At 50.0% G+C, this 21,466-nt stretch overlaps 1 protein-coding gene across 1 annotated transcript; it reads right to left on the reverse strand.

Annotated features, from left to right (window-relative positions):
- Positions 1-12,209: 12,209 nt before the first annotated feature.
- LOC119365227 (prolyl endopeptidase-like) lies at positions 12,210-16,555 on the reverse strand. The gene is made up of 10 exons (XM_037630840.1): positions 16,340-16,555; positions 15,102-15,321; positions 14,747-15,018; positions 14,479-14,644; positions 13,795-14,382; positions 13,313-13,693; positions 13,149-13,224; positions 12,837-13,045; positions 12,641-12,754; positions 12,210-12,526 (listed from the first exon to the last, which is right to left on the reverse strand). The coding sequence occupies exons 1-10, from the start codon at positions 16,456-16,458 to the stop codon at positions 12,461-12,463; spliced, it is 2,211 nt and encodes a 736-aa protein (XP_037486737.1). The 5' UTR covers positions 16,459-16,555; the 3' UTR covers positions 12,210-12,460.
- Positions 16,556-21,466: the final 4,911 nt, after the last annotated feature.

The raw sequence follows: 21,466 nt of genomic DNA on the forward strand, positions 1-21,466 counted from the left end.
CAAACTCGTAACTCAAATATTCTCATTTATGATCAGATCGTAGAAACTTTATTTTCTTGTTACGATGATTCTCCACTTCACTCTGAAATTCTTTGAACTTTTCAAATGTTTCAGACTTGTGTTTCATTAAGTAGATATACCCATATCTACTCAAATCATCTGTGAAGGTCAGAAAATAACGATACCCGCCACGAGCATCAACACTCATTGGACCGCATACATTGGTATGTATTATTTCCAATAAGTCACTAGCTTGTTCCATTGTTCCAGAGAACAGAGTTTTAGTCATCTTGCCCATATGGCACGGCTTGCAAGCATCAAATGATTCCAAAAGTTCATATTTATGGAGTTTCTTCATGTGCTTTACACCGATATGACCCAAATGACAGTGCCACAAATATGTTGCACTATCATTATTAACTTTGCATCTTTTGGCATCAATATTATGAATATGTGTATCACTACGATCAAGATTCAATAAACCATCAACATTGGGTGTATGACCATAGAAGGTTTTATTCATGTAAATATAATAACAATTTATTCTCTGTCTTAGATGAATAATTGCATCGCAATAAACATGATCTAATCATATTTATGCTCAACACAAACACCAAATAACATTTATTTAGGTTCAACACTAATCTCGAAAGTATAGGGAGTGTGCGATGATGATCATATCAATCTTGGAACCACTTCCAATACACATCATCACTTCACCCTCAACTAGTCTCTGTTTATTCTACAACTCCTGTTTCGAGTTACTAATCTTAGCAACCGAACAAGTATCAAGTACCCAGGGGCTACTATAAACACTAGTAAGGTACACATCAATAACCTGTATATAAAATATACCCTTGTTCACTTTGCCATCCTTCTTATCCACCAAATATTCAGGGCATTTCCGCTTCCGTTGACCATTTCCTTTGCAGTAGAAGCACTCAGTTTCAGGCTTTGGTCCAGCTTTGGGCTTCTTCACGGGAGTGGCAACTTGCTTGCCATTCTTCTTGAAGTTCCCTTTCTTTCACTTTGCAAACTAGTGGTCTTGTCAATCATCAACACTTGATGCTCTTTCTTGATTTCTACCTTCGTCAATTTCAGCATCACGAAGAGCTCGGGAATCATTTTTGTCATCCCTTGCATACTATAGTTCATCACGAAGTTCCAGTAACTTGGTCATGGTGACTAGAGAACTCTATCAATCACTATCTTATCTGGAAGATGAACTCCCACTTGATTCAAGCGATTGTAGTACCCAGACAATCTGAGCACATGCTCACTGCTTGAGCTATTCTCCTCCATCTTTTAGCTATAGAACTTGTTGGAGACTTTATATCTCTCAACTTGGGTATTTACTTGAAATATTAACTTCAACTTCTGGAACATCTCATATGGTCCATGACGTTCAAAACATCTTTGAAGTCCCGATTGTAAGCCGTAAAGCATGGTGCACTAAACTAAGTAGTCATCATATTAAGCTAGCCAAACGTTCATAACGTTTGCATCTGCTCTTGCAATAGTTTTGTCACCTAGCAGTGCATCAAGGACATAATTCTTCTGTGCGGCAATGAGGATAAACCTCAGATCACGGACTCAGTTTGCATCATTGCTGCTATCATCTTTCAACTTAGTTTTCTCTAGGAACATATAAAAAAATTAGGGAAGCTACAACGCGAGCTATTGATCTACAACAACATAGACATGCAAAATACTATGAGGTACTAAGTTCATGATAAATTAAAGTTCAATTAATCATATTACTTAAGAACTCCCATTTAGATAGACATCCCTCTAATCATCTAAGTGATCACGTGACCCAAATCAAGTAAACCATGTCTGCTCATCACGTGAGATGGAGTAGTTTTCAATGGTGAACATCACTATGTTGATCATATATACTATATGATTCACGCTCGACCTTTCGGTCTCAGTGTTCCGAGGCCATATATGCATATGCTAGGCTCATCAAGTTTAACCCGAATATTCTGCATGTGCAAAACTGGCTTGCACCCGTCGTATGTGAACGTAGAGCTTATCACACCCGATCATCACATGGTGTCTCAACACGACGAACTGTAGCAACGGTGCATACTCAAGGAGAACACTTATACCTTGAAATTTAGTAAGGAATCATCTTATAATGCTACCGTCGTACTAAGCAAAATAAGATGCATAAAGGATAAACATCACATGCAATCAAAATATGTGACATGATATGGCCATCATCATCTTGTGTATCATGATCTCCATCACCGAAGCATCGTCATGATCTCCATCTTCACCGGCGCGACACCTTGATCTCCATCGTAGCATCGTTGTCATCTCGCCAACTATTATTACTACGACTATCGCTACCGCTTAGTGATAAAGTAAAACAATTACATGGCCATTGCATTGCATACAATAAAGCGACAACCATATGGCTCCTGCCAGTTGCCGATAACTTTGTTACAAACATGATCATCTCATATAACAATTTATATCACATCATGCCTTGACCATATCACATCATAGCAAGCCCTGCAAAAACAAGTTAGAAGTCCTCTACTTTGTTGTTACAAGTTTTACGTGGCTGCTACGGGGTTCTAGCAAGAACCGTTCTTACCAGCGCATTAAAACCACAACGATTTTTTGTCAAGTGTGCTGTTTTAACCTTCAACAAGGACCGAGCATAGCCATACTCGATTCAACTAAAGTTGGAGAAACTGACACTCACCAGCCACCTATGTGCAAAGCACGTCGGTAGAACCAGTCTCGCATAAGCGTACGCGTAATGTCGGTCTGAGCTGCTTCATCCAACAATACCGTGAATCAAAGTATGACATGCTGGTAAGCAGTATAACTATTATCGCCCACAACTCTTTGTGTTCTATTCGTGCATATAACATCTACGCATAGACCTGGCTCGGATGCCACTATTGAGGAAGGCGGTAATTTCAAAATTTTCCTACGATCACACAAGATCGACCTCTAGGTGATGCATAGCAACTAGAGGGGAGAGTGTTGTCTACGTACCCTCGTAGACCGAAAGCGGAAGCGTTATGACAACGTGGTTGATGTAGTCGTACGTCTTCACGATGCGACCGATCCTAGCACCGAAGGTACGACACCTCCGCGATCTACACATGTTCATCTTGGCGACGTCCCACGAACTCTAGATCCAGTTGTGGTCGAGAGAGAGTTTCGTCAGCACGACAGCGTGTTGACAGTGATGATGAAGTTATCCGCGCAGGGCTTCGCCTAAGCACTACGACAATATGACCGAGGTGGAAATCTATGGAGGGGGCACTGCACACGGCTAAAAGATCAAATTGATCAACTTGTGTGTTCTAGGGTGCCCCCTACCCCCGTATATAAAGGAGGAGAGGGGAGGATGGCCGTACCTCCTTGGGTGCGCACCAAGAGGGGAATCCTACTAGGACTCCAAGTCCTAGTAGGTTTCCACCTAAAGGGAGAGGGGGGAGGAAGGAAGAAGGGGAAGGGAAGGAAAGGGGGGGCGCCGCCCCCCTTGCCTTGTCCTATTCAGACTCAGGGGGGAAGCCCCTCCTTGCCCTTCCTTTTCTCCCACTAAGGCCCATCTAGGCCCGTTAGTTCCCCCGGGGGGTTCCGGTAACCCTCCGGCACTCCGGTTATATCCGAAACTTCTCCGGAACACTTCCGGTATCCAAATATAGTCGTCCAATATATCAATCTTTATGTATCGACCATTTCGAGACTCCTCATCATGTCCATGATTACATCCGGGACTCCGAACAATCTTCGGTACATCATATCACATAAACTCATAATACCAATCGTCGTCGAACGTTAAGCGTGCGGACCCTATGGGTTCGAGAACTATGTAGACATGACCGAGACATGTCTCCGATCAATAACCAATAGCGGAACCTGGATGCTCATATTGGTTCCTACATATTCTACGAAGATCTTTATCGGTCAAACCGCGTAACAACATACGTTGTTCCCTTTGTCATCGGTATGTTACTTGCCCGAGATTCGATCGTCGGTATCATCATACCTAGCTCAATCTCGTTACCGGAAAGTCTCTTTACTCGTTCCGTAATAATTCATCCCACAACTAACTCATTAGTCACAATTCTTGCAAGGCTTATAGTGATGAGTATTACCGAGAGGACCCAGAGATACCTCTCCGAAACACAGAGTGAAAAATCCTAATCTTGATCTATGCCAACCCACAAACACCTTCGGAGACACCTGTAGAGCACCTTTATGATCACCCTTTTACGTTGTGACATTTGGTAGCACACAAAGTGTTCCTCCGGTATTCCCGAGTTGCATAATCTCATAGTCTGAGGAACATGTATAAGTCATGAAGAAAGCAGTAGCAAAGAAACTGTAACGATCATGATGCTAAGCTAACAGATGGGTCTTGTCCATCACATCATTCTCCTAATGATGTGATCCTGTTGATCAAATGACAACACATGTCTATGGTTAGGAAACATAACCATCTTTGGTTAACGAGCTAGTCAAGTAGAGGCATACTAGGGACACTATGTTTTGTCTATGTATTCACACATGTATTAAGTTTCCGGTTAATGCAATTCTAGCATGAATAATAAACATTTATCATGAAATAAGGAAATAGATAATAACTTTATTATTGCCTCTAGGGCATATTTCCTTCATGTAGTTCTTGAGATTTTTTGGATAAATCGTTGCAAGAGAGTGTAGGAGAGTGCTAGTGTTGTAGAGATGCTATTTGGTATGTTGCAACACTGTAATTTTTATCAACGGTAGTACCGATCTATATTTCCGGATGTGCCTAGATCCGCTCTTGCCAAATTCAATTCCGTGCAGTACTACCGCTCTGGCAAGATCCGCCCCGTACGGTACTACCGCTCCGTTGGAGCGGTACTACCGCCCGGCGCGCGGAAGTAAAAATTTACTTCCGCTCTAGGCCCGGTACTACCGTGCCATCCTGAAGCAGTACTACCGCGGCTAGAGCAGTTGTAAATTTTTATGTCCACCACATGGTGCGGTACTACCGTTGACATATAAACTACCTTGTCGTGACTACCCAATCTCATTTTTACATGTTTCGTTTGTTTTGGCCTTGGTCGTTGCAATGACCCCTCTCTTTCTTCTCGTGTGTTTTGTATTGCGTGTCATAGGTGGTGGCTCCAATGTCCGTCGCTCAAATCCCAGCCACGACACGAGCTCCAAGCGGCTCCGCAATCAAGAAGTACCTGAGGGCTCCAATGCCCCACAACGCAACATCAATAAGACCGCTAACAAGTTCAAGGAGCCAAATGTTGGCATGGATGAGATGCCTCAAGCCGAGTTCATCACTCGAAGGAGGATCAACCCCTATGTGCAGCCTCGTGAGAATGTCAGAGGGAATGAGTTGTTCTGGACCAAGCAGTAGAATCTCATCTACATCGATGTGATCAAGTCCAAGCACAACATCTATGTTCCAATGCAGTGGATTGATATGAATCATCTAAGGAAGGACCGGGCATACTTTGGTGAGGCTTTGGATTTGGTGGAGCATTTTGGCATTGAAGAGTTCATCACGTTCCACATGGACTTTGACCCGGAGATTGTGACTTAGTTCTTTGCTTCCATCCACTTTCACATGGATGAGGAGCGGACTATGACTCGGATGACCAATGGGAGGAGGATGTCTGCTAAGTGTAAGGAATTCATGGAGATGCTGCATGTTCGTGATGAGGGGCTCAATGTGCCCGTTGGTGTCCGCCCTCACGGCAACCCAGAGTCCGCCAATAAGAACAAGCTTCAACCGTTCCTTGTGGAGAAGAAGTTAGCCAATGGCACGCAGTCTTGGGTACTCAACCCTTTCCTTGACGTCATGCACCGGATCTTCCGCGACACTCTCTTTCCGTGCATTGGTGACAAGGATAAGGTGCATGCTTATCTCATGGATATGATGCTCCTTTGTGAGGAGGCGCATCGTCAAGTTACCCAACCACTGGACATCTCTCATATCATGTGGGTTGAGCTCCGGTTTGCGGTCTACAATCGCAAAGTTCCCATCTATGGTCCATACCTGCACCTCTTGATCTCGAGGACTTGTGATAAGCTCTTTCTGAATGAAGACTTTTCTGCTCCAAACTGGGTTCGCCATGAGCCTATCAAGTTGCGTCAGAAGAACAAGTGGGCCAATACCACTACCCGGGCCGAGGCTAAGGCTGCTAGGATGAATGTTGATGAGGACTAGGTTGAGGAGGAGGAGGCTGAGGATAGTTCTGTAGGGTATGCTCCTCCTTCTACTGAGCCCTCTTGGGCTAAGAGGCTGAAGGCAAAGATGAAGGATCTGTTCTGCATGCAGGACAAGGGGAAGTATAAGACCCATGTTGCGTAGAAGGAGAATCGCCGGCGCAAAAAGAGGATCTTGAGGACGTTCGGCGAGATTGTGTCGAGCGAGTTAGAGAAGAACATCACTCCCGAGGCTGGATGGATGACGAAGCAGGGCTATTAGTGGACTGAGTCAAAGGAGGAGTCCATTCCCACTACCGAGACCGATGAGGAGATTTTTGGGTGATCACTGCAGAGGGAGCTACCACTTGTGTTGTAGGTGTCCTCTCTGCTTTTTTGGTGTCTCGATGCCAAAGGGGGAGAGAGTGTAGGATTTGCAAGTCGTGTCTCTTTGTTTTCATTTCGTTGGACCTTCGTTCGTTGCTTTGGTTTGTTGGTTTGCGTTTGTGTCCGTGTGAGACCTGGAGACTATCATATGGTGTGAGACATATGCACTCAAGCTTATCTTATTGTCTATTATGCTTAGTAGATTGTGAGCTTATGCTATCTTGTTCCTGTTGCTTTATGCTCATATACGTTACCTTGCCTCCATGCTTAGTGTCATTTATACCGTTGCAAGGATTGCCTTGTCTATAAAATATAGGGGGAGTGTTGATCCTAGTATGTGTGCCATGCAGTCCAAAGCATATCTATGGAGTGCACACATCTAGGGGGAGCCTGTCTATATTTTAAAGATGTTGGGTTTGCTTATGTTCATTTTTGTATCCTTATGTGCAAATCCCGTATTGTCATCAATCCACCAAAGAGGGGGAGATTGTAAGGGCATATTTCTCCCTATGTGGTTTTGGTGATTGATGACAATGCATTTGCGGACTAATCATGTGCATTGAGCATTTCAGATGGCTCATGTCTAGGCAGAAGACGATTCGGTGCCCCTCGGAGCCTAGTGAAGACGGCGTTTCTCTATGTTTCTTTTCAGTGGATTTGAGTCGTAGGAAAGCCGTACTATTAAGAGAGGGTCCACTTCGGAAAAGGTTAGGGTGGAATCAACATGTACACGTCTGTTCCTTTGCACCACCGTTCCTTTGCTTCTTTGGAGCACCGACCATTTATCCGTGTCTTTACAAAATGAAGGACTCCAAGTGCTATTGTGCTGTGGTGTGCGGTAGTACTGCTCAAGGGAGCAGTAGTACCGCAGTGGCCCACGATAGTACCGGCCAGGGTAGCGGTAGTACTGCGCTATGCGGTAGTACCGCTCCTCAGGAGCGGTACTGTGGCCTCTAGCCTAGCACACTGACGTGCGTGGAAGTAGGCGCAGAAGTAATTTTTTACATCCGCGCCCTACGCGGTAGTACCGCTCCCTGCATGCGGTAGTACCGTGTCGGATTTTTGCACAGACCGAAACTCAGCGGAAGTAGCCACAGATGTAATTTTATTAGCCCATGCCTTCCCAGCCTAGTCAAACCCTGCCTTGCGGTAGTACCGCTCCGGCGGTTCTATCGCTCGTTTCTTTAACACAATAGGGCCTCGTCCGGTCTCTGCCGCGGGAGCGGTAGTACCGCATGTCGTGGGCTGAGTTAGTGGGTAACGGTTGGATCTTTCCTCTTACTATATAAGGGGGATCTTCTTCCCCAAGTTGACCACCTCTTCCCTCCCCAGGCTCCATTATTGCTCAAAGCTCCATTTTCGCACGATCTCTCTCCCTAGCCAATCAAACTTGTTGATTCTCTAGGGATTGGTTGAGAAGGCCCCGATCTACACTTCCACCAAGAGAAATTCGACCCCCCCACTAATCCCTTGCGGATCTTGTTACTCTTGGGCATTGTTGAGGAAATCGTTAACTGGTAGCTGCTCGGTTGGCTGGTGAATAGGGGATTAATCGGCTAATCTGCAAGTTAATCAACCATTTAATCAATTAATCGGACGATTTATTGGTTTATAGGCTACTCGGTGACCCTACGAGTAGGGATTAATCGGCAAGTTAACTGGTTAATCGGATGAATTCTTGAACATGGCTCTTGGGTGTTTGAGCACCCTAGACGGTTGAGGTCATTGCGGAGCCATATTCCATTGTGGTGAAGCTTGGTGGTGTCGTTGGGAGCCTCCAATTAAGTTGTGGAGTTTGCCCCAACCTTGTTTGTAAAGGTTCGGCCGCCGCCTCCAAGGGAACCAATAGTGGAATCACGACATCTCACATTGTGTGAGGGCCTGAGGAGAATACGATGGCCCTAGTGGCTTCTTGGGGAGCATTGTGCCTCCACACCGCTCCAACGGAGACGTACTTCCTCTCAAAGGGAAGGAACTTCAGTAACACACCCTCGTCTCCACCGGCTCCACTCTTGGTTATCTCTCACCTTTACTTGTGCAATCTTATATTGTGTTGTATCCCTTGCTTGCTTGTGTGCTTGTTGTTGTTGCATCATATAGGTTGCTCACCTAGTTGCATATCTAGACAACCTACTTTGATGCAAAGTTTAATTCGGTAAAGAAAAGCTAAAAATTGTTAGTTGCCTATTCACCCCCGTCTAGTCAACTATATGGATCCTTTCAGTGTTGTTATCCATGCCACATCAATACCATATATAATGGAAATGTTTTTTCTTTTTGTCCTAACAAATCTCGTGTACAGCATGCATGCAGCAGCCCCGTCCGTCGCGACTTGAGGAACCACGCCTTGGCCCTTGCCATATGCGCCCATACAAGCCGACTGAGCCTACGCCTTGGCCTACAGGCCCACCTGGTGCTGCCTGCTCGGCCCGACTCGACGAGAGCCACGCGCGACCGCCCCAGTGGACCATATGCTGCCGCCTGGCCACGTGCCCGCACACGCCTGCTCTAGCGAAGTGCCGCTCCGAGACGCGCAATACTCCTGTCGCTCCACGATTTCGCCACCTCCGCTGTCGATCGCCTGAACCGATCTAGCCGATGCCAAGGACTCCAGCTGCAACATGATTTCGCCGATTCCGATTGCTATTCTTTCTCGGTCCCATCCATCCGCAAACTGATAGCTTCCACGAGAGAAATTCCTCAAACTGACCAGCCCTAGCTTCGATAATGAATTCTCACGACTGCCGTCTTTGCGCAGAATCTGAGATGATTCATCCTCTAAATCAATCAATCCACAGCCTCTCATAACCTTGCTCTGATACCAATTGTTAGAATAAATCCGAGGCATATCATCGATCGTTTGAGGATCAAGAAATCACACGAGCACGACACCAAGATTTGTTAATGAGGTTCACCTATATGGCTACATCCCCAGGGCCTGACTACGGGCGCTCCTTCCCGTGACACCGTCACAATACTGCACACCGGCCACCCGGGCGCCGGCACACGCTGCCGGCTCCCACTTGCACGCATGTGCTATTATGTTGGCATAGGTTACACCGTGTTTCTACCCCCACTATATATGAGAGGCCTAGGATACAAGTGTCCTACTAGGACACGACTCCACATCCTATGTAAACACAATACAACTCATAGTCCAACTGTAACCTACCTTGTACACAATATTTGACAGAACTCCAACATATTTGAAAGATAAATTTAAATAATTCATGGTGTTTAAAGATTTATCTGAATTTTATTTAGCTTGGGCACCCGAAAATCACAAAATTATAATGAACTTGAAGCGTGTTGCACAAATTTTGCAGATACTTTCCCTAATATCTCCATTGCTCATCGCTTCTCTCTTACTCCTATAAAAACCCGAGTTGGTCATGATGGTGTGCCTGCCATATATCACAAATAGCCGTCGGATCTAGATCTGACACATACAAAGCAAACTGCTGCAGTTTTGCAAAAGATGCCCGCACTTGTTTCCATATTTACAAACAACTCCTTTTTGCAAAAGATGCCCGCACTTGTTTCCATATTTACAAACAACTCCTTGTCTCTCACAATCAGCCTTATCTCTTCCCACCACATCCAAAAGGCCATGGAACAATCTGGTGTGATGGCCGCTGCCGGCGTTGTCCACCCCTAATCTTGGTGTTCCGTGAAATGCATGGGCATCTTACTAGTAATTTACTGTATCTGTGACTGTTGCATCGGCGGAAATAAGCTTTTCAACGTTGAAATTACTAAAGAACTATCTTAGGTCAACAACGACTCAAGAGTGATTGGATGGTTTACCAATGTTATGCACCAAGAAGAAATTATTGGATGATAGTGACATTGATCCCATTATAATGTTGAAATATGAGGTGGGCCTAGGGGCCATCTAACAATTTTAGGAAATTTCGAAGGGTCCATGTGGGTTTTATGGCAATGGATGTGGTGGAAAGTTTAGTCCCACATGGTTCGTTGGAGAGGAGTTAGACCTCCTTATAAGAGATTCTCTTGACCCAGTTCGCCTGGGGCCTGTACCATTTCTGGGTCCGCCACTGGCTTCAACTATCTTTTTTTCTGAAAGGGAGGATGTACCCCTGGCCTTTGCATCTAGGAGATGCATGCAACCATATTATTAATTATTCAGAAAGGCCTTACAAAAGTAATACATTAGTATGCCTTAAGCCATCATCTTGGCAACACCTGTTGCTACTTCTATCCCCTTGATGAAGGGGTGCCAAATATCCGAGCCTAATACCAAACAGACACCGCACCAAAGTCTAACATCTAAAGCAGGATGCCCCAGCCTAGGCACATACCCGTCACACACCGGTCCAGCACACTCATAGTGGGCACCACATGCGCACATTGCAAGGCCTGTCACCCCCTTCTTTCATCGATCCATCTTCAGAGCAGAAACTGATGCATCGACATGCCAGGCCTCTCTACCATCGACGCTACCATGATGCCAGACAACGTCACCCTCCTGCGCGGGTCCATCGTCGCACATCAGACGCCTAATCTCCAGGGCGCCACGCCATCGAGATCCATCGCCATCAATGTGTAGGATGAAGCACCGCTCCACCAAAGATGTCGTCCACTGGTCCCTCGAGCATGTGTACAGCTCCAAGAATGACGCCCGCAAGGGGGAAACAACAAAAGCGCGCTGCCGTTTTTCGATCTACCGATCTAGGGTTTACCTCAGAGGTAGAAGATAGTGGTCTAGGATTTCCCCACGACGATGCCTTCAAGAAGGGAACGACATCGTAGAGCGTCGTCATCGCCGGCTTTGACATCTAGCCAGGAGCAGGTTTTCACCCAGATCTGTTCGAAGAACTCCATCCAGCTTCTTGTGCACGTATCGCCGCCTTCTCTGTCGGAGACTAGACCAAAAGGTTTCAGCCGCCGCCGCCTGACCGGCCAAGGCACCATCATGATGCCAAAGTAGCCAGCTTTGTCAGGCCCACCACGCCAGCATGCCGCAGCTTACCAGATCTGTCGGCCCGCCAAAGCCCATCTGGGCCTAGCAAGATCCGAGATTCCGGTCGCGGCCACAGGGGCGCCTACCCCGCGGAAAGGCCGCGGTGTCGCTGTCCCCGCCTCCATGTCCACCGCCGGGATCCCGCGGCACCACGCCACCGGGTCATCGAAGTCCATGTCACCGCCGCCATGAGAGGACGCCACCGCACGCGAGGGAAGAAGACACCGCCGCCGCCGTCACAGCCCACAGCCCGGGCTTTGCCGGCGTGAACTCGGGCAACGACGGGAGGAAAGATCGGGGCGAGGTGCCGAGGCCCGACGGCGCGGTCTCCCCCCGTGTCGCCTAGGGTTGGCGACGCGGGGGTCAGGTCGTGATCAATGGATGGATATAAGATTAAACTCTCAACTATCTTTTGGCGTCAACTAAAAAAAACTACTCATATTTCACCGTGTGCGCCACGACGGTTTATTGAAATGTTCCGGTGGCATGGGAGAATATCTTCATGCCACATGAACATTGGTCCTTGAGTGTCAGATATAAAGGCAGAGACGGAAAGAGCTCGGCTGTAATTCTCAACTACTCCTTGGGTAAACTAATATAAGATTAAACACTCTTATATTAGTTTACAACGGGAGTACTACATATGGTGACTCGCGGATAATAAAGTTACTCTAGGATCGAGCTGGGACAACGATTTGTTCTCATTCTTTTGGTTATGTTGAGTCATAAGCACCATTAGCATACATGGTAATCCCCTCAGATGCCTGTTATTGACACAGTGCTTTCTTGGCGAACACCCTAAAGCTTTGCGTCGCTATCCATAGGTGTGCACAAATAGCTGCCTGCAGTTACAATTGCCCGTATACCTTGCCAATCACCCAGGCTTCGACCGAGAGCAGGGGATGGAACTCAATCGATCCAAGAGACCCCCATCATCTTCGCCGCGAACGCGTAACGATCCGCAGCCTCATCGATCTGCCAATCAAATGCAGCAGACAGCGAGCAATATTTCAGTCACGGTAACAAGATCAAGGCGAGAGCGTAGTGTGTGTGAGAAAAAAAGAAGAGAAGAACATCGTTTGTACGTACGATCTTCTGCGTGGAGCGGCCGCAGCCGTGTCCGCTCTTGCGGTCGATCCGGGCGACGATGGGGTTGGTCTGGGGGCCGTGCTCCACGCTCGTGCACAGGACGTGCTGCATCGTCTGACGTACGTGCAAAACCCAACAAATCGTCAGTTCGATAGTGATCTCAACCCAAAATAGTAAGTATGGGAGACGAGCGTACCGCGAGGAACTTGAGGGTGTGCGACGGCACGACGCGGTCGTCGTGGTCCGCCGTCAGCAGCATGGTGGGAGGGTACTGGCGGTGGTGCTGGTCGCCGCCGGCGCCCTTCTCCCACGGCCGCCTCACGTTGTGCAGAGGGGAGTACTTGATAAGCCAGTGGAATTCCTCCTCCTTCTCCGAGCAGCCGAAATCACAAGCCCATGCACGACCTGGATGGCAGACATTCATCGTAAGATGTCGACTTGCACGGGAAACAAACAGACTAGACGTGATTTTCAGTTGAGGACAGGACGAAAGAAAAGCAAAGCAAACCTATGGTGAACTTGTGGAACCGAAGCATGTCCATGACACCCACGTGAGCCAGAGCACAGCCGAAGAGACCAGGGCGCTGCACCCACAAACAATCCCCGCTCATTTTTTTTGGAACAAATGAGCTGCAACAATTCAGAACAAAAATTTAAGACCAGCCAGCTAACCTGGTTGATGCATGCGGCGACCAGGAGGCCGCCGTTGCTCCCGCCTTCGATGCACAGGCGGCTCGGGCTCGTGTACCCGGCGGACACGAGGAACTCGCCGGCGGCGACGAAGTCGTCGAAGCAATTCTGCTTGTTCGCGAGCGAGCCGGCCTTGTGCCAGCCCTCGCCGTACTCGCCGCCGCCCCTGATGTTGGCGATGCACGTCACGAACCCTAGGTTCCTCATGAGGACGACGCGGGCCGCGCTGAATTGCGGCGTCATGCTCATGCCGAACCCGCCGTAGCCGAAGAGCAGGGCCGGGTGCGACCCGTCGAGGACGATCTTCTTCCTCGACACGACGAACATCGGGATCTTGGTCCCGTCCTTGCTCGGGTAAAACACCTGAAAAAGAAAAACCAACCAAGCAAGATCAACTGAACTGCAAATACACCACACACGGTTCAGGTATATATATTTGTTCTTCAGACAAGAGAATGTAGTACCTGCTTCGCTTCGAAGTCGGTGCGGTCGAACCCAGGGACGTTAATATCTCTGTATATGCTCATCTCAGGGCTCCCGGAGCTCAGATCACACCTGTAGACGATCCCCGGAGTGAGGAAGCTCGAGAACTCGATGAACACCTCGGAATCGCCACGCCTACCGGTAATCCCGTTGACGCTGCCTATGTCGATGGGTATGCCGTGGAGCAGCTCTCCGGTGGCCAGGCTCCTCATCTGCAGCACGTACTTGACATCTGACAAGTAGTTCACCAGAACCTTGTCGCCATGGACAGCACACGCCGACTCTAGGACAGCCCTGTCGTCTTCAGGCAGAACATCGGTCCAGGACTGCGGATCATCGACGTCGACCCGCGACAGTTTGCACCTCGGAGCGTCTTTGTTTGTGAGGATTGTGAATCGGGTGCCGTCGTTGGCGACGACTCCGTAGAAGGCCTCGAATTTGTCCACAAGCTTCACAAAGGGAAGCATTTCGTGGGTTCCTTTTGCGTTCATGCCTGAAAGAGCTGCGAGGTCGCAGTAGTACAACTTGTTGACCGGCTCTGAACTCTCTGAAACTGACAGGAGCACGTACTGCAACAAAAGCAGTAAAATATACTGTATCAGCTACCGAAGTGTCAACAAGATTGGTGATGAGCATGGCAGTAGTAAGTTGGGTGGCAAATGTACCTTGCCATCCTCTGTAACCTCAGGGGTGTATATGTACTTGGGATGCTCGGGGTCTCTCCAGCACATGACATCGTCGGACTGGTCAGTTCCAAGGAAATGGTAGTAGACCTCGTGGTTGAGATTAACGTCGGTCCTGATCCCCGACTCCGGCGCGCCATCGTCGTCCCTGCTCACCAAAACCAGAGGAAAGCATGAAAAAAAGACGATCCCATGGATTTTACTAAGCAACGCACAGAGCATTGCAGTCCTGCTATTTGCTGCAGCTTACTTTGGAGCCGGGAACCGCGAGTAGAAGAAGCCCTTGCCGTCGCTTGTCCAGGCGATGCGCGAGAACTTGACCCAGGACAGGGTGTCGGGGAGGCGGTGCTTGTCGCGCACGCGCATGAGGCTGATGGTGACCCAGTCGCTGCCGCTGGCGCTGGTGCCGTAGGCCAGGTGCTCGCCGTCGTCGCTGACGCCGATCATGGAGAGAGACACCGTGGCGTCGTCGCTGAGCTCGCTCGGGTCCAGCAGCACGCTCGGCTCGCCGCCCAGCCCATGCTGCACAAACGATTAATTCGGAGATCAGTACTGCGGCTGTTGCCCCTGAACTGAAGAAAAAGATGCACCGGTTTGATATAGACCTGGACGTAGAGGGCGCTGTGGGGGAGGAGGCCGGGGTTGTGGAAGTAGAAGTAGGTGCCGGCGCGCTTGAAGGGGGCGCGGTAGCGCGGGTGGTCGAGCAGCGCCGTGAGCTGCCCGCGCAGGCGGCCGCGGTGGTCGCAGGTGGCGAGCACGGCGTCGGCCACGGCCGCCTGCGCGCGCACGTACTCCTTCACCTCCTCGGATTCCAGCTCCTCCATCCTGATGAGCCCAGCAAAGCAGTACGCCCGTACGTTACCACTTACCCGCGGCACGAAACAAGAACGTGTGACAGCCAGCGCCACAGGCAAAGAGGTTCGAAGGTGCACAGTAAAACTGTAAAAAGCGCGAGCTTCGGTGTGCTTCTACAGAAGGGTTCAGAGAGGAGCATGTGGGTGGCGTACAGTACAGCTTGCCGCGAGCTGTGTGCTCTGGGAGTCTGGGTGCAGCAGCGGTGAAATGAATGGAGCAGTGATCCTCCTCTGGCGTGGTGAAATATTTAGCAGCAAGTGCCGTGTTATTACTGCAGTCTCCAAGGAGGTTGCATCTTTTGCTACATAGGGGCGCATGAGCGCCACGAGCGGTGTACTCGATCTTGATGCCACCACGGTGAAATGAATGGACCAATGATTCTCCTGCCGTCGTGCGTGCATTCTCAATTCAACGGGTGTTCTGCGTGTAGGAGTAGTAGCAAAAACTATGCATTTCTAGTAAAAAGAACCGTGGCGTGTGTGCTAAAATGATAAAAGTACATCCAAGTGACTGTTCCTTGTCCTAAACCCGTACTTTTTGCTTGAAGGAAAATGAAACTGCATCTTCCTAGTAAAATGAATGCACTGTGTGTGCTGCAAATGCTACTATCCAAACCCGTGCCAATTTTGAAGGAAAAGGAAAAAACGTCCTCCAATAATATTTTCCTTTCACGAGAAAGAACCAACTGAACTATCTTCCTTTGTTCTTTCTCCAGTGATATTTGGCAGCACCAAACCATGGGCCATAGCAATATGCACGCGTATGAATCAAGCAAATAAACGCAAACGAATACTCCTTCTTCTTCTTTTTTTTGAACACAACAAACATCCTGCATCTCCCGGGTCGGCATGTATCAATCTGGTCAAAAGTTCATAGATGCGCAGGTCGAAGAAACGCTCTTGCGACTGTGCTTTTGAGCTCGAAGAGAAACGGCAAAAACCAGCCCCCGGAAACGGGCGAATACTACGAGCAGATTCAGATCACTCACCATCTGTAGGGGTCCGGCACAAGAACGCCGTGGTAGTCGTCGACAATGTCGCCGTCGCGGCGGGCCGGGGGGTACCGGAGAGGAGGCAGCGGCTCGTCGGCGGCAGCGAGGGAGCCCATGGCGATTAGGTGGTGAAGCAATACACAACGCCCGCCGCAGTTGGTAGTGTATTGAATGAGACTGAATGAATGGCCTCCCGGGCGAGCGGAAGCACAAAGAAGTCGCACGATGACAACACATCACGATACCACCCGCAGTATAAATAGAAGTGTGTGCGCTGTGCGCAGGATGTGATAATAACGTGGCGAGCATTATTCGTGATCCATAACAGAAAAGTTGTTCGGCGGCCACCAGCTGCATTTGAATACAGAGAAATGAAACCTAGGACGTATGAAGTCATGAACCAAAATTCCTGGTGGGTGGATGATGACACCTTTGCCCCGCACTTTGTACGCCTGGCGCGACGGGTCTGTGGGCAGGAACGGAAATTGTTTTTGCCCTTTGTGTTATATAATAAATAAATAAATGGGATATGAAAAAGAAACGTAGAAGGGATATTGTTGGTGGGAGCAAAGAGGGCTGAAAGAGACGGCGGAGCTGGCTGGGATGTCGCCATGGAGATGTAAGAGTGTTGCCATGCATCAGGACGCGTCGCTGTCGGGCCTACCACGTGCGGGGCGCGCCTCTGACCAATCCGCTCGATCTTCTGCGCGGGCTGCCGTTTTTGTCTCCGCTACTTCGGGCTTCGTAGTCTAGCCTTGATTTTGGGACCGGTTCTTGAGCACGGGAGTCTAGCCGGCTGCCAGTCTAGCCACGTTCAACCGAGGGATGAATCTGGATGGATTTGGATGGTAGGATGAACTTGCAAAATTTCTTCCGTGAAACCTACGTTTACTATAAGAACGACCGTGCGTTATAACGGGCCACATTAACTTTAGGAGTTCAATATTACGATATTGGCGATCTTTTTTACCATCAAATCCTCACACACACTCTCTCCCTCCCTCTTCCTCACTCTATCTTCCCCTCTCCCTATCTCTAACACACACACATATCCATCTTATTGGGTACGAGACCATAATTCATCCAAATTACGGCGGAACACAAGTCTCCCCCGACCCCCGCGCCGCCTCCCCCGCGGGCGGCTCGGGCGGGCGCCGCCGTCCCCCGCCTCTAACCTCCCTTCCCTCGCACCTCCCCCCGCCGCCGCCGGCCGGATCCGCCAGGGCAAAGCCCCTGCGGTGGCTGGCGGCGGGGGCTTCTTCCTCCTCCGCTCGGATCTAGGCGACGCGGGGTGGCCCGCCGTCGGAGGCGTCAGGCGCGCGTGGGGCCTGGCGGCGCTGTGGCGGTGGCTCCGGTCGGCGTCGTGCCGCGGCTCGGCGGCGTCCTGGCGGCTGCAGCCTGCAACGCGGCGGCTGCATGCCCGTGGCCGCGTCCTGGGTCAGATCTGGGCGTCGGTGGGCCGCGGGCGGCTCGGGAGGACCTCCGTCGATCTTCTCCAGCTCTGGTTGGTTCTCTGGGGGCGGATGGTGGCGGCGGAGCAGAGGCTTCGGGTGGTCGCGTGCCCGGCCTGGTCTCATGGCTGGATTCCGGCGGGCGACGCGGGGTGGGGTAGTAGCCCGTCTTGGTTGCTGCTCCGGCCGTGGGCAGCCGTGGTGTTGTATGGTTCAGTGACGCGGCGGTTACACTGTGGTTTGGCGGATCTGCCCACAGCGACGGCCGGCTATCTCCGGCGTCGGTTCGTTTGCGGTCGGACCGCTTCGACCGTAGCTCCATCTTCTCGTCGCCCGGGCGTTACTTCGGTCCTGGGGCTGGCCCTCTCCCAGCTGCAGTCCTTCGCTCGTCTCGCGCCCGGAGCTGCAGGACGGAGCTCGTCTCGCGCCCGGGCTGCAGGACGGAGCTCGTCTCGCGCCCGGCAGCAGGACGAAGCTCGTCTCGCGCCCGGCAGCAGGACAGAGCTCGTCTCGCGCTTGGGGCTGCAGGACGGGCGATGGAGGCCAGTTTTGGCCGGCCTATTGGGTCTCGGCGCTGGGGGTCGTCCAGGGGTGCGAAAGGCGGGCCCTTTCCACTCGTCTCTTCGGTTGGGGTAGTGGCGGGTCACGGGTGAGGTGGTGTCGAGGTCTTGGATGCTGGGGCGGCGGCCCTGGTGGTGGTGGTTGCGTGGTGCTCTTCGACAAAGCCCGTGCCTTGGTGCTGCCCGGTCATCATGGTCGTGTGGACGGCGTGGTTGCCGGGGTGTGGCGTTTGGTGGCGGTGATTGTGGGCCGAGGTGAAAACCTGCTCTATCTTCGGACGGACCGGCGGCGGCGAAGATCGTTCCCTTCTTGAAGGCGTCGTCGAGGCTCTCATTGCCCGTCATGCGGCTCCGGGGGAAACTCTGATCCTTGGATCGGGCGGTGGCGACGCTCCAGCGTCGTATCCTTCCTGAAGGCGCCGCCTTGGAGCGCATGGTTCGTCATATGTAGTTTCATCTCTTCGGGGCGGTAGTGCTAGGAGTGGTGTTGCTGCACTCAGCGCCTATGTATCATGTCTTGGGTGTGTGTGTGTGTTGTGGTGGCGTGGCGTGTGGTTGTACTGGATGCTTGTGGTTTGGTGCTTTATATATAAAGCGGGGCGAAAGCCTTTTTCGATAATTCATCTATTTCACACACACACGCTAGTGCGTAACAATATGGATTATGTGTATTATATTTATCACCATAACTGAGGGAATTAACTTTAAGAGTTCAATATTCTGACCATGTGATATTTAGGCTGGCGTATATGGGAAATCAAAGCTAAAAATGACTCGATGAGTTAGGGTACATCAATAAATATTGTAAAAAGTGATAAAAACAAATCTGCAGCAACTCGCGACCCCACGAACTCGTATTCGCAATGAGCAAGTTAGTGAGGCCGCCACGGTAGGCTAGCACCAAGGGACAAGGGCAACAACCGCCTTCCCATCCAACCTACTGATTCTGCTGGCGCTACTTTCATCCTAAGCCCATGAGTACCGCTAGTGTGTTGCCACGTACGGAGAAACTACGAACTGAAATTTTCATCCAAATCATGAAAAATGTTAATGTTCCTCTCCTCTCCCATCCCTCGTGTGAACATACCCAATTCGTGGTTGGCTCGCTACATTCAGCTTAACTCTGATGTGCACTGCCCTCGCTCTTGATTAGTTGCCGCAGTGCCACGCATCTACGCTAACAAGCTGGGGAAACAAATGCAAATGTTACACCGAGTCAAAATCAACCATCCCACAATCGTAACAATAGAAAAGATAATAACCAAAATTTAACAGAAGAACTACTGCTTGGCTCCTAGATCCATCTCGATAGCCCTTGATCTGGCTGCTGAGCTTCTCCTAGCCGCCTCAATACCACGTCATTACCAAACATGTAGTGGATGCCTAGTGGGACAAGGATTAAGAAATAACATGAGGTGAAAAATACGATGGCTGTCAATTCCATAAGATGATCCAAGTAATTTGACAAAACAGATTGGGAGCATCTTGTATAATCTCAAAATAGCAACTAAAAATATGAGAAATGAATTGAGGAAAATCAGCCCTTGCTCTCATTCATGCTTGCTTTTGTAATGGGAGGCAAGGAATGGGGATACCGGGAGAAGAAAGGAGCACATGGACGGCAAGCCTCCACCACCGGCAAGTGGGGTTGCTTCACATCCAATCTCCATGGCCGCCGCCTCCATGGGGATGAACTCCCATGTTCACAACCGGGCTCCCAATCGGCCGCTGCCTCGCCGACCTTGACGACGAAGTAGTCCCTCCCTTCGATCCCATTCGCAACAGAGGCAACACCCATCCCAGTGGACAGGTCCGTGGTGAGATCCCTACTAGATTGTGGTCGCGCCTCCCCAAACCTCACCGCGGGACACATGAGAGGGCGCCGTTGCCATGGTCAGGCTTGAATGGGGAAAGGAGGCGACATACCAGCAACGGCGCCTTCGCCGGGATTGGTAGCGACGGCCGCGGCGAGCGAGCGGGAGGACGGCGGCGGCGAGAGAGTAGGAGGGTGGTGGCGGAAGTCCATCGGCCGCCGTGACGTGAGAGGAGGATGGGGATGGGGCTGCGATCTGGACGTATGGAGTGGTCGAGAGGAGGGGAAGCAAGCGGATGGGTTTTTCCATCGTGCGGGGTTTGGGGGAGGTCAACCAAGAGGTTTTTTTCGTGCGGGAGGCAGAGCAACGAGGGCGGACGTAGGAAGATGGGACGCGGTCGGTTGACAGGAAAAGGAAAGCTACGCATTTTTTTAGGCAGTAGAGATGATTGATGATAAGAAAGGGAAAATCACATCAATATAAGGAAATATCCCATCAATACTTGATTGATTGTGATTTATTTTTTATATGGTAACTAATCTGGCGGGTTTATGTGGGTGGTCTATCAATACTTGATTGATTGTGATTTATTTTTTATATGGTAATTAATCTGATGGGTTTATGTGGGTGGTGAAGCGAAAAGGCAGGTGGGAGGGAGACGAAATAAAACCAGCGAAATAAAACCAACGAAAGTGGTGAGACGAAAAAAACCCAGCGAAAAATAACCGGCGAACTATTCACCAACTGCTCCATTAGGAGTAGAGATATGTATGTCAGGGCATCTCCAACGAACGTGCCTCAAATCAACACACACCAAACTTCCCATGGACGCGGAGCCGGTCATCCAATTCGGCGCATCAAATAAAAGCAAACATGACATTTTTATTAATAGAGGAACTTTTTTCATAGCAAAAGTTACCATAGTTTAAATCTTCTCCGGCCGTGGGCACGTTTGTGGCCCACGTCCTACTCTTCGCCCGACGCGGCATGTCTGTATCTACCTCCTACTCTTCGTCGGAGTCTGCCGCCTAGTCATGAACATCGCTGATAGAGGTGAGGTTGACGATCGACGTGGATGATCTGGCCTCATGGTCGATATGACAGGTCGCAGGTGGTGCAGAGCTGATGATGATGGTAGCATTCTCGTCTATGATCATTTGTGTCGCCTCCGTGTTCGCCCCAGCCACAATCTCCTCGAACAGGTGATCCGCTCCTCCGCATTGATGCAGAGCAGCCATCGCTTGCAGCAAATGGCATAGGCGATGCGCATGGACTCGTACATCACCTCTACGCGCTCCA

The sequence above is a fragment of the Triticum dicoccoides genome, chromosome 2B, assembly GCF_002162155.2.
Source record: "Triticum dicoccoides isolate Atlit2015 ecotype Zavitan chromosome 2B, WEW_v2.0, whole genome shotgun sequence".
In the NCBI taxonomy this organism is placed as follows: domain Eukaryota; kingdom Viridiplantae; phylum Streptophyta; class Magnoliopsida; order Poales; family Poaceae; genus Triticum; species Triticum dicoccoides.